The sequence below is a fragment of the Bison bison genome, unplaced genomic scaffold, assembly GCF_000754665.1.
Source record: "Bison bison bison isolate TAMUID 2011002044 unplaced genomic scaffold, Bison_UMD1.0 scf7180017864508, whole genome shotgun sequence".
NCBI lineage: Eukaryota > Metazoa > Chordata > Mammalia > Artiodactyla > Bovidae > Bison > Bison bison.
The window spans coordinates 2,393,663-2,406,609 of NW_011495064.1; the positions used below are offsets into that span (position 1 = coordinate 2,393,663).

The following is a 12,947-nucleotide window of genomic DNA, read 5'->3' on the forward strand; positions in this document are numbered from 1 at the left end:
GCCTGGTGGGCTGCCGTCTGTGGGGTCGCACAGAGTCGGACACGACTGAAGCGACTTAGCAGCAGCAGTCCTCTTCTAGCCCTGGAGACAGACCACACTGCAGAGCTGTTTTCAGTCGTAGGCACGCCACACTTCGTGGGGCTTGGGGTGCAGCTCAGAAAGAACAGCTAGCCCCTGGGGAGGAGGGGCGCATCCACGGGGTTAACACCGCTCTGGCCTCATGACAGAGTGAACGACACGGTGGCCCAAGAAGAACAGAACTTCTGAGATGTTCCGTCGGGGTGCAGAGGGGGTGACCTGCCGTCTGTGGAAGCCTCCAGCAAAGCCTAGATGGCCACTCATAGGGCATGTCAGTGTGAGGGCTGACACGTGGCTTCCAAAATTCTTTAAAACTGAAATCCTATTACTGTTTCCTATGATTTATTGTATTTGCTGCATAACTTGGACAGACATGATAATTTACTCACGTGTAAATTACTATTTTAATCATTGATACATACCCATATTTTCATTTTCTTTTATTAAAAAACTTTATTTTATATGGGAGTATAGCCAATTAATAACATGGTGATAGTTCCAGGTGGACAGTGAAGACACTCAGCCATACATACACGTGTGTCCTTTCTCCCCAGACGCCCCAGCCATCAGGCTGCCCACGACACTGAGCAGAGTTCCCTGTGCTGCACGGGAGGTCATACACGTGTGTCCTTTCTCCCCAGACGCCCCAGCCATCAGGCTGCCCACGACACTGAGCAGAGTTCCCTGTGCTGCACGGGAGGCCCCTGTTGACACCCGTATTTCCTTTATAGATTGATTACTTTGGAGTTGCTGCAACCATATACTGCATGCTTTTTGGCACCTACATGAAAGTGAAAAATGAAGGGGGCATCTGGAAGCCTGAAGGTCTTTTCAGAAGGTGGGTATTAGTGTTGGTGCTCCAGTGGATGTTGCCTTCTGTCTGGTGGAAGATGGACCTTTGCCACGAACATCCATGCCTTGGGAAGCAGGGTGACATAGCATAGTCCTGACCCTCTGAGCACTGAGAGTTAAGCGGTTCTGTTTCTCCATTCGTAACTTTTGTTCAACAAGTGTGTAGACAGTTAATCGAATCTCTACTTTCTCTTAGTTATAATAGAGCCAACATTTCCATTCTTGATGTATTAAGTTGGCTTTAGGTGAGAGTGAAGTCAGATGCAAGAGTGGGGTTGCCATGTGTGTTGAAGGCTACACTTCATCCTTCTTTTATGGCTTTGTCTCATCAGGCTTCCTCACTTGGACATGTGGAATGAATTTTTTCACATAATGTTGAATATACCCGATTGTCATCATCTTCCATCTTTGGATTTGTTAAGGCAGAAGCTAAAGAAAACATTTCAAGAACACTATACCAGCAAGATCAAGACCCTGTGTAACAGGCTAATTGTACTGCTCTTAGAATATAAGCGTTCTCGGAAATAAAATATGGACACTCCCTGGAGATCACCTTGTAAATACTTGCCCGTTCACTCAGTACCTCGATGTCTACATTTACTATTATTGTAAATGTTTCTTAAAAATAAAAGCCCACAAAGTATATCCATGTGACATAGTTGTTACAGATATTTCAATAAAATACACAACAGGATAAGGTCCCTGCCTAGCAGCTGATTTCACGGCTTTTGGGGTGGATACGAGCATTTATGAGGACAGTCTGCACAAGGATGTGCTCTGAAAGCGCTTAAAACACTGACCTGTTTACTTTAAGCCAGAAAAGAGCCACGTCAGGTTTTTTTCACCCAAATTTAAAGGTTTATATTTGCGTAAAATAAGCAAAATTTCCCCAAATGTATCCAGCGGACTTCATGTTTTTATGAATAAAATATGCATGTCCTTTATATATATAACTGTGTGTGTATGTATATGTATGTATCGCTCCCCAAGTGGCGCTAGTGGTAAAGAACCCGCCTGCCAGTGCAGGAGACATAAGAGATGGCCTCAAACCCTGGGTCGGGAAGATCCCCTGGAGGAGGGCATGGCACCCCACTCCAGTACTCTTGCCTGGAGAATCCCATGGACAGAGGAGCCTGGCGGCTCCAGTCCATGGGGTCACGCAGAACGGGACACAACTGAAGTGATTAGCACGCATACATGCCCTTTGTCGTACCTGTTCTTCATTGCTATCCATGGGAAATAATGCAGGGATAAATCTTAAGCGTCTTGTTTTTTAAAAGTACCGTGAAAAAGACTATGCCGGATCTTGAAAATAGTCATATAAACCCCATACATCATTAATTAGCTCTGAAATAACAGCAGCCAACATCATTCATTGACCAGCCCCTGCATTAGGAGGTGAAGTCTCAACCACTGGACCACCAGGCAAGTCCTGCAAATATGTTTTTATTTTAAAAATAATATAACCTACATGATTGATTAAACATATCCTCAAATTAGAAGGAAAACAACATTAGATTTACTCACAGTGTCAAAACAACTGAGCACTGATAAAGACGTTTGTGGGATTTTTTTCTTTCCTCTTGAAAATGTTTGCAGTGGAAACAAGACTAAAACAGATAAGGGTGCTGTTTTACTAAAGTGAAAGTGTCGGTTAGTCATGTCCAACTCGGCAACCACATGGAGCCTACCAGGCTCCTCCGTCCATGAGATCCTCCAGACAAGAATACTGGACTGGGTTGCCATTCCCTTCTCGAAGGTATTGTCCTGACCCAGGGATGGAAACCAGGTCTCCTGCACTGCAGGCAGATTCTTTACCGTCTGAGCCACCAGGGAAGCCTCCTGTTGTACTAAACTCAGAGCTAAATGAGTCCATCTGTGGAAAACAGCTGTGGCGCCTTCTTGTCTCGGGCAGGGAGGACCCTTGGCCTCTGCTTCCAGCCCCTGTCAACATGTCCTGCCTCCCTGCCAGCCCATTTGCTGTTACTGAATCTTCAGCCCCATCACACCCAAGACACCCTCTGTGTCCTTCACACCAGCAACCTCAACCTGACCAGTGTCATCTCAGCGTTGCTGCCACCCATCTGGTGCCCAGTCTGTGCCAAGGACTCCACTCACCACCTGCACAGTCAGCTTTCCTAGCTGCAGCCTTGTCCCCAGGGAGGAAGGCTCCATCGAAATAAAGTCATTTTATTAAATACACACTAGGAAAGTAGATCGTTTTTGGTGGTGGTGGTAGTGATGGGTTTTTGGGTTTTTGTTTTCCTCCATTTCATGGTACAAACTGTAGCAGTTATCTTCATTTCATTATAAATTAGTTGTCTGGATCACATACATGGTTTATCTGCACAAGGACAAAAGCTCTGCATCCAAAGGGCAACTGAGGGACTTCCCTGGTGGTCCAGTGGTTGATCTCACCTCCCAGTGCAGGGGGTGAGGGTTCGATCCTTGGTCAGGGGGCTAAGATCCCACAGGCCTGCTGCTGCTGCTGCTAAGTCGCTTCAGTCGTGTCCGACTCTGTGTGAGCCCATAGACAGCAGCCCACCAGGCTCCCCAGTCCCTGGGATTCTCCAGGCAAGAACACTGGAGTGGGTTGCCATTTCCCTCTCCAATCCCACAGGCCTGGGGGCCAAAAAAATCAACACATACAAAACAGAAGTAACATTGTAACAAATACAATAAAGACTTTAAAAATGGTCCTTACAAAAAAATCTTAAAGGGGGTGGGGGGTAACAGATGGATGCCACAGACAGCAGTGTTGGGGGCAAAGAAACCTCCAACTCACCGACGGAGACCGATGGAGACTGGAGTTCCCTGGGGACAGAGCTGGGTTCCATTTACCCCCTGTCTCGAGCTGAGCAAGGGCCCAGCTCATCCTAAGTGCCCAGGTATGGGCTGGATTCACCAAGGTTCAGATTTAATATCTACTTGGGCTTCCCTTGTAGCTCAGTCGGTAAAGAATCTGTCTGCAGTGCAGGAGACCCAGGTTCAATCCCTGGGTTGGGAAGATCCCCTGGAAAAGGAAATGGCAACCCACTCCAGTGTCCTTGCCTGGAACATCTCATGGGCAGAGGAGCCTGATGGGCTGCAGGCCATGGGGTCACAAAGAGTCAGGCACGACTGAGCAACTAGCACTTAACCAACTGAACTGTACACTTAGAAATGGTTATGATGGTAAATTTCATGTTGTCTTTTTTACCACAATTAAAAGTGTTTTAAATAAAATGAAAAATGTTAGTCGTTCGGTCGTGTCTGACTTTTTCCGACTCCATCTGCAGCCCACCAGGCTCCTCTGTCCACGGGATTCTCTGGGCAAGAATACTAGAGTGGGTTGTCATTTCCTTCTCCGAGCCACTAGGGAAGCCCTTTAAATAAAATAAATCCCTTTAATTTCCCAGAAGGAGTAGGTTGATGTATTGACAGATTTGAAATGGGAAAGTGGCCTCAGGGAGCAACTGACTCAAAATCTTGCTATAATTTAATTCAACAAACTTTGAGAGCCTCCCTTGAAAAGAAGCAATTGTGACAGAATTTGATCTTCACGTTCATATTGTTCTTCATTTCGAATAAACACCGCATCTAAAAGCTACCATACTAGGACGTGTTCCTTTAGCATATTTTGGTATTTTAAATTCATTCAGTAACACCGCAGCACAGTATTCATTTAGTAAAACAGCAAAGTATCATATAAAAATAAAGGAAATCTTTTCTATATCCATCAAAAGGACTTAAATGTATGAGCAATGCCCTCCATAAACTCCTTATAGATTTTCCTCTCCTTACTTCTATGATCAGCTCTAAGCATGACCACACAGAGCCGGCAACTCAGGACGGGCAGGGCGATTCACAGTCTTATCAAAACACAGATGGGAGCCTGGGCTGAGAAAGTAACCTCTAGGTAGGAAACGCGAACAGTGACGATAGCTTATCTTGGTTTCCGGTCGTGCACAATTCCAGGCTCGGGATCAGGCGCTGTTATCAAAATTGACCTTCTTGGGTGAGAAGTTGAGAATCTCCTTCAAGGAAGGGTCTTTACCCTCTGGAGCTATTTCAGACTCAAACATCTGCTGTAACAAAGTGTCCACCGTCTTATACTCTGGGAGAAAGGAGAAAGGGTTCATGGAACCGGACTGTGGGGGAGGAGGGGCGCACCCGGCCCCTCAGAGCGGGGCTTTCCCGAAGGAGGACCTTGGAGCCCCTCCCACGGAGCTCCCAACCCCCACGGAGGCTCTGCAGAGCAAGGAGAAGGTCCTCCTTGAAGAAGGCAGGAGGACCACCTCTGGGGTGGCGTGCCCGCCCCACTCCTCCCTGCATCCATGCTGTGCTGTGTCTAATTGCAAGGTACGGTGTCCCCACCAAAGCCCTGGCTGGAATTCAGACAGATTTGCGTTCACTCGATTTTGTCCTTAATAATTGCCAAGTATTATCAACTCTGTGTGACCTCATGAACTGTAGCCCATCAGGCTCCTCTGTCCATGGGATTTCCCAGGCAAGAATACTGGAGCAGGTTGTCATTTTCTTCTCCAGGGGGATCTTCCCAACCCAGGGATCAAACCCAAATCTCTTGCACTGGCAGGCAGGTTCTTCACCACTGAGCCACCAGGGAAGCCCCCTTGGGTTTACCCGTCAATCCATAATTCACTGCAAATCAGTAAAGTAATTAAACAGCTAATGTTAATGACCCCGTGTCCCAGGCACATTGTGAGGCCCTGGGAATACAGTTCAGTCTCTCAGTCGTGTCTGACTCTGCAACCCCATGGAATGCAGCACACCAGGCCTCCCTGTCCATCAGCAACTACCGGAGCTTGCTTAAACTCATGTCCATTGAGTAGGTGATGCCATCCAACCATCTCATCCTCCTCCCACCTTCAATCTTTCCCAGCATCAGGGTCTTTTCAAATGAGTCAGTTCTTCGCATCAGGTGGCCAAAGTATTGGAGTTTCAACTTCAGCATCAGGCCTTCCAATATTAAGGACTGATTTCCTTTAGGATTGACTAGTTGGATCTCCTTGCTGTCCAGGGGATTCTCAAGAGTCTTCTCTAACACCACAGTTCAAAAGCCTCATTCTTCAGTGCTTGGCTTTCTTTATAGTCCAACTCTCATATCCATACATGACTACTGGAAAAACCATAGCTTTGACTAGATGGACCTTTGTTGTCAAAGTAATGTCTCTGCATTTAATAAGCTGTCTAGGTTGGTCATAACTTTCCATCCAAGGAGTAAGCATGTTTTCATTTCATGGCTGCAGTCACCATCTGCAGTGATTCTGGAGCCCAAGAAAATAAAAGTCTCTCACTGTTTCCATCGTTTCCCCATCTATTTGCCATGAAGTGATGGGACCAGATGCCATGATCTTAGTTTTCTGAATGTTGAGTTTTAAGCCAACTTTTTCACTCTCTTCTTTCACTTTCATCAAGAGGCTCTATAGTTCTTCTTCACTTTCTGCCATAAGGGTGGTGTCATCTGCATATTTGAGGTTATTGATATTTCTCCCAGCAATCTTGATTCCAGCTTGTGCTTCATCCAGCCCAGCATTTCTCATGATGTACTCTGCATATAAGTTAAATAAGCAGGGTAACAATATACAGCCTTGATGTACTCCTTTCCTGATTTGGAACCAGTCTTTTGTTCCATGTCCAGTTCTAACTATTGCTTCTTGGCCTGCATACAGATTTCTCAGGAGGCAGGTCAGGTGGTCTGGTATTCCTATCTCTTGAAGAATTTTCCAGTTTGTTGTGATCCACAGTCAAAGGCTTTGGCATATTCAATAAGCCAGAAACAGATATTTTTCTAGAACTCTTGCTTTTTCAATGATCCAACATATGTTGGCAATTTGATCCCTGGTTCCTCTGCCTTTTCTAAAACCATATTGAACATCTGGAAGTTCACAGTTCACATCCTGTTGAAGCCTCACTTGGAGAATTTTGAGCATTACTAGCATGTGAGATGAGTGCAAGTGGGCGGTAGTTTGAGCATTCTTTGGCATTGCCTTTTTTTGGGACTGGAATGAAAACTGACCTTTTCCAGTCCTATGGCCACTGCTGAGTTTTCCAAATTTGCTGGCATATTGAGTGCAGCACCTTCACAGCATCATCTTTTAGGATTTGAAATAGCTCAACTGGAATTTCATCACCTCCACTAGCTTTATTCATGCTTCCTAAGGCCCACTTGACATTGCACTCCAGGATGTCTGGTTCTTGGTGAGTGATCACACCATCATGGTTATCTGGGTCGTGAAGATCTCTTTTGTATATTTCTTCTGTGTATTCTTGCCACCTCTTCTTAATATCTTCTGCTTCTGTTAGGTCCATACCATCTCTGTCCTTTATTGTGCCCATCTTTGCTTGAAATGTTCCCTTGGTATCTCTAATTTTCTTGAAAACATCTCTAGTCTTTCCCATTCTATTGTTTTCCTTTATTTCTTTGCATTGATCACTGAGGAAGGCTTCTTATCTCCTCTTGCTATTCCTTGGAACTCTGCATTCAAATGGGTATATCTTTCCTTTTCTCCTTTGCATTTCACTTCTCTTCTTTTCAGTTATTTGTAAGGCCTCCTCAGACAACCATTTTGCCTTTTTCATTTGTTTTTCTTGGGGATGGTCTTGATCACTGCCTCCTGTACAATGTCATGAACCTCCATCCATAGTTCTTCAGGGACTCTATCAGATCTAATCCCTTGAATCTAATGTCACTTCCACTGTATAATCATAAGGGATTTGACTTAGGTCATACCTGAATGGTCTAGTGGTTTTCCCTACTTTCTTCAATTTAAGTCTGAATTTGGCAATAAGGAGTTCATGATCTGAGCCACAGTCAGCTCCTGGTCTTGTTTTTGCTGACTGTATAGAGTTTCTCCATCTTCGGCTGCAAAGAATATAATCAATCTGATTTTGGTATTGACCATCTGATGAGGTCCATGTGTAGAGTCTTCTCTTGTGTTGTAGGAAGAGGGTATTTGCTATGACCAGTGCATTCTCTTGGTAAAACTCTATTAGCCTTTGCCCTGCTTCATTCTGTACTCCAAGGCCAAATTTGCCTGCTACTCCAGGTATTTCTTGACTTCCTACTTTTGCATTCCATTCCCCTATAATGAAAAGGACATCTTTTTTGGGTGTTAGTTCTAGGAGGTCTTATAGGTCTTCACAGAACTGTTCAACTTCAGCTTCTTCAGCATTGCTGGTCAGGGGATAGACTTGATTTACTCTGATACTGAATGGTATGCCTTGGAAACGAATAAATACCATTCTGTCATTTTTGAGATTGCATCCAAGTACTGCATTTTGGACTCTTTTGTTGACCATGATGGCTACTCCATTTCTTCCAAGAGATTTTTGCCCACAGTAGTAGATATAATTGTCATCTAAGTTAAATTCACCCATTCCAGTCCATTTCAGTTCGCTGCTTCCTAAAATGTCGATGTTCACTCTTGCCATCTCCTGCTTGACCACTTCCAATTTGCCTTGATTCATGGACGTAATATTCCAGCTTCCTATGCAATATTGCTCTTTACAGCATTGCACTTTACTTCCATCACCAGTCATATCCACAACTGAGTACTGTTTTTGCTTTGGCTCCACCTCTTCATTCTTTCTAGAGTTATTTCTCCACTGATCTCCTGGGGACACAATGGAGAGCAAAAAAGATACAGCTCTGCACCTGTGGAGCTCTGAGTCTGCAGAGAAGACAGATGGTGACCAGGCAGTCACTCAGCAATGAATGTGCCGCTGACCTGTGCTAAAAGGTGGGGAGGAGAGCTGAGGGAGCTCACAGGACCACCTGACTTCTTGGGGAGCCCAGGGTGCTTCCCCGAGGAAGTACTACCTGAGCAGAGACCTGTAGGTGGAGAGGCCTTGATTAGGCAAGGTGGGGTGGGATGAGGGCATGGGGAGAGAGCAGCATGTGCAAAGGGCCTGTGCAGGATGGAGCAGGGGAGCCAAGGAAGTAGGGCCAGCAGGGCTGAAGGGCAAAGGCATAGGGGGTCCTGGGCTGAGACACTCAAGGGAACCAGATATGGGGCCCCCAAGCCCATGGCAGGTCTTTACCCTTGACCCACAGAAAGCCCCTGAAGGTCAGGTTTGCATTCTGGAAACATCACACCAGCTGCTATGAGAAGGATGGATCAGAGGCAGTTTCAGGTTGGGTTGAAACTTACTTTTTGATGCAATTCTGAAGTACAGTCCTTTCAAGTCCTTCTTTTTGTTGTCTCCTTCGTCCGCACTGAAGCCACTGTCCTTGGCGTCCATGTTGTCAATGAGCCCCCCGTCCTGCACCTCTTCCCTTCAGGGAGGAAGACATGTGTGAACACGGCCGAGTCCCCTCAGCTGAGCCCCTCTCTGTCCTCCCAGCTGTGGCCCCATGCCGCCGGTGCAGCCAGTGAGGGTCTCAGGACTGGCACCCAGGAGCCAGCTGGCTGCCATGGGACTCGGGGGTTAAAGGTGGTCAGGACCCTGACAAGAACACCCCACTTCCAAAGTCCACGAGCCGTGTCAGGAACTGCTACTCACTCTTGGACCCCCACTCCAAGCTCCTGAATCTTCTTCTCAATGGCAGTTTCCACTTCGCTCTTTTCTAACGAATATGCTACAAAAAACGCCTCCAAGATGAACGCTATGAAAATACTGAGAAAGAATAAAAGGAAGAGGATGTTATGTTGAGTCAGCTGTGGTCTAAGTGATGGGAAACCGTAATGCCAAAGAGTTTTCAAGCCCAAATGAGAAAAAGGCTGCCCATCTTTGCAAAGAAACATAACATGAAGAAGAAATGACAACGTGTCTTTCAAGCATTGGGCACAACTTTCTTTCATCTGGAAAATCAGTCTTCCTCTACATCCTATTTAAACAATGACTATTAAGAAAATAGAGGGTTTTTTAATTCACAATTTTTAAAGGTTATAGTCCAGTTATAGTTATTATAAAACACTGGCCATATTCCCTGTGTTGTAGCTGATGATAAGTCACTTCAGTCATGTCCAAGTCTTTGGGAATCTAAGGACTGTAGGCCACCAGGATTCTCAAAGCAAGAATACTGGAGTGGGCTGCCATGCCCTTCTTCAGGGGATCTTCCTGACCCAGGGATCGAACCTGAGTCTCTCCTGTCTTCTACACTGGTAGGCAGGTTCTTACTCCTAGTGCCACCTGGGAAGCCCGTCCTTGCATCTTATTTTATATGTAACAGTTTGTACCTCTGAATCAACTGATTCACCAATTTGTGTCATCCTTGTGCAGGGGCAATGTGAATCTTCTTTGTATATGGTTCCAATTTTATTACATGGGTTGCCAGACCAAGCACAAAAATACAGTTTAAGGGGAAGCTTAGGCCAAATGATGGTTGATAGAAAACTCTCCACGAATGTCTCATGTTTCTGCACAGTCTAGATCCTGGAGCAAAGGCACTGGGAGTCATTTAGGGATGTATTAACTGTAAAAAAAATTCACTATGGAAAACCTGAACTTTTTGACCAACCCAGTCAGTACACTAGCCTCTGGAGATGTCCCATGGTAGTAAAGCTTGGCGCTGCCCCCTCCCCAGAGATCACTGTGGCTAGCAAAGACCTCTCCTCCCCAGAGACCTGCTTGCATTCAAAAGTAAAAATATGGTCTTTCTTGAACTTACTTACAAAATAGAAACAGACTCACAGACTTAAAGAATGAACTTACACTTGCCAGAGAGGAAGAATGGGGGGAAGGGACAGTTAGGGAGTCTGGGATGGACATGTACACACTGCTGTATTTAAAACAGATAAACTTTTTGAAATTTAGTAATGTTTATCTTTTTGCCAGTTTTTCTAAATGTCCCCTGGACATCTAATAACAACATATGAGATACAAAATTTTTAATATGTTTGTGTAGGATATGATTAACATAAATTAAATATAAATCTATTATATTTAAATTATTAATGACATCATTCAAGATGCTCCTATTCTTTTCCTATTCTTTTTTCTGCACTTGATAAAATATTCTCAGAGAAATGTTAATATGTCTCACTATGATTATGTGTTTTTTCTTTTCCCTTTATTTCCTCTGATTTTGCTTTATGTATCTTTGTTTCTTTGCTGTTAAGGTGTTTAACAGTTTATGATGTCTATCTTCTTTGGGAATTGTACCATTTATCATTATCAAGGAATTGTACCTTCAATCATTATCAAATTGTACCATTTATCAATAATTGTATCTATTATGTCATTTAAAATAAATATATTAAATTTAAAAAATAAAAATAAAATTAAAATTAAAAAAAAAAATAAAATAAAATAAAACAGAAAACCCAACAGAGACCCACACATCTAGCACAGGGAACTCTGCTGCATGTCACCCGGCAGCCTGGAGGACAGCAGAGCTTGGGGGAGAATGGACACTGCATATGTACGGCTGAGTCCCTCCCCTGTTTACTTGAAACTATCACACTGTTAACTGGCTATACGCCAATACAAGGAAAAAAGATTTTAAAATAAGGTATTTCTCTTTTTCTCTCTCTCTCCAGAGGGGAGGATGAGCAGGTCTTCCCAGATACACAGATTAGAGTTTCCTCAGTTTGAATTTCTGGTTCTACAATCTAGCCCATCCAGCTGGCCCTCATCTCGCTGCTTAGTGGGGATTAGGGCTCAGGGAGCAGACCCAAGTATTGCCCTGGCTGCAGCTTCCGTAAGCTCTTTGTCTTGGACCCTCGGTGTCTCGCTCTGTCATTACATACACGTGACGTGCATGCACAGTGACCCGTCGACTAGAGAGTAGGGAGTCCCAGCCCCTCACCACCTTGCCTTCACTCAGTGCTGTTGGAGCCCCGCTGTCACCGCCTCCACGAACCTTGGGGAGGAGCCCCTACAGCTTTTCACGATCCCCCGGCCCACCCAGCATTCTGAAAATCGCTCTTAGAGCCACTTGGAGGCGTTCTTCTCTTGTTCCTGTTGCATGTTCTGTCCAGACTGTGCAGGACCAGCAGCACTGAGCGGTTCTTCCCTTCCCCTCCCTCTACTGCGACGTTCTTCAGCCAAAACCAGCGGGTTGGTGGCCAAAGCAACCTTGAGGTAACAAGGCCCAGGGCTGGGCTGCCACGCCAAGAGCTGCGTGCCCTGGGCACTGAGAAGGGTACAACAGCCAGAAAACATCTCTGGGAAAAAAACTCAGCGATCAAGGGCTTCCATGGTGGCTCAGTGGTAAAGAATCCATTTGCCAATGCAGGGAACACAGGTTTGATCCCTGATCTGGGAAGATCCTACATGCTGCGGAGCAACTACTGAGCCTGTGCTCTAGACCCCATGGGCCATGAGTACTGAAGTCCAGGCACCCTAGAGCCTGCGCACTGCGAAAAGAGAAGCCACTGCAATGAGGAGAAGCCCACACACCACGAGTAGTGCCCACTTGCTGCAACTAGAGAAAAGCCTGAGCAGCAACGAAGACCCAGCACAGCCAATGCATAAATAAATAACCAAAATTATTAAAGAAACGAAAACCTGTGATCAAGGGAACTCAGATTCCCACAAGGAACAATGGAACTAGAATCAGAGATCAGCAAGCTGGAAGGAAAGCCCTCTGAAGCACTGAGATGTCATAACTGCTCTCAAATAGTGGCTGAGTTCCCCCACCCCCGGAAGACGGATCAGGACAGAACTGGAACCAATGAAGAGAATTAACCAGTGGCACCTTTCCATTCTCCCTGTGCAAGGACAGGGGAGGACCAGAGCTGGACAACAAGGAAACTAACTCATTTAGGTTCTAAGGAATCCCAGGAGTTGGGCAGATTTCAGCAGAGGGTGGATGCAATTCACAAGGATGTTCATCCCAGTGGGGAAGGGTAGGGAGACCCACCAGGACCCCAGAGCCCTTCTGACCCAAACAACTTGTGAGGCTATGATATTTATATGACATACTGACATGCACGGCTGGCTGACACTGAAGAACACGAGTGTGAACAGAAGTTAGACGCCTCCCTTCTGGTGTCCTGGGCATCTAGCAAGGGAGATGGGACCCATCCACAGGGAAGTCCAGGGTGGAGCCAGGGAGGAGGGAGGTGCGA

The 12,947-nt window shown here is 45.5% G+C and overlaps 2 protein-coding genes across 2 annotated transcripts in view; one reads left to right on the forward strand and one right to left on the reverse strand.

The window, feature by feature from the left end:
• The window catches only part of BUB1 (BUB1 mitotic checkpoint serine/threonine kinase), a 33,751-nt gene extending 31,868 nt beyond the window's left edge, over positions 1–1,883 (forward strand). Inside the window, exons 24-25 of the mRNA XM_010829560.1 lie at positions 810–916; positions 1,263–1,883. Coding sequence (XP_010827862.1) covers positions 810–916; positions 1,263–1,458 — 303 coding nt within the window. The 3' untranslated portion in view covers positions 1,459–1,883. The remainder of the gene's footprint in view (positions 1–809; positions 917–1,262) is intronic.
• A 2,398-nt stretch (positions 1,884–4,281) lies between these two features.
• The window catches only part of LOC104980783 (two pore calcium channel protein 2-like), a 55,092-nt gene continuing 46,426 nt past the window's right edge, over positions 4,282–12,947 (reverse strand). Inside the window, exons 17-19 of the mRNA XM_010829559.1 lie at positions 9,436–9,549; positions 9,084–9,208; positions 4,282–5,026 (exon numbers count right to left, since the gene is read on the reverse strand). Of these exons, the coding sequence (XP_010827861.1) occupies positions 4,896–5,026; positions 9,084–9,208; positions 9,436–9,549 (370 nt within the window). The 3' untranslated portion in view covers positions 4,282–4,895. The remainder of the gene's footprint in view (positions 5,027–9,083; positions 9,209–9,435; positions 9,550–12,947) is intronic.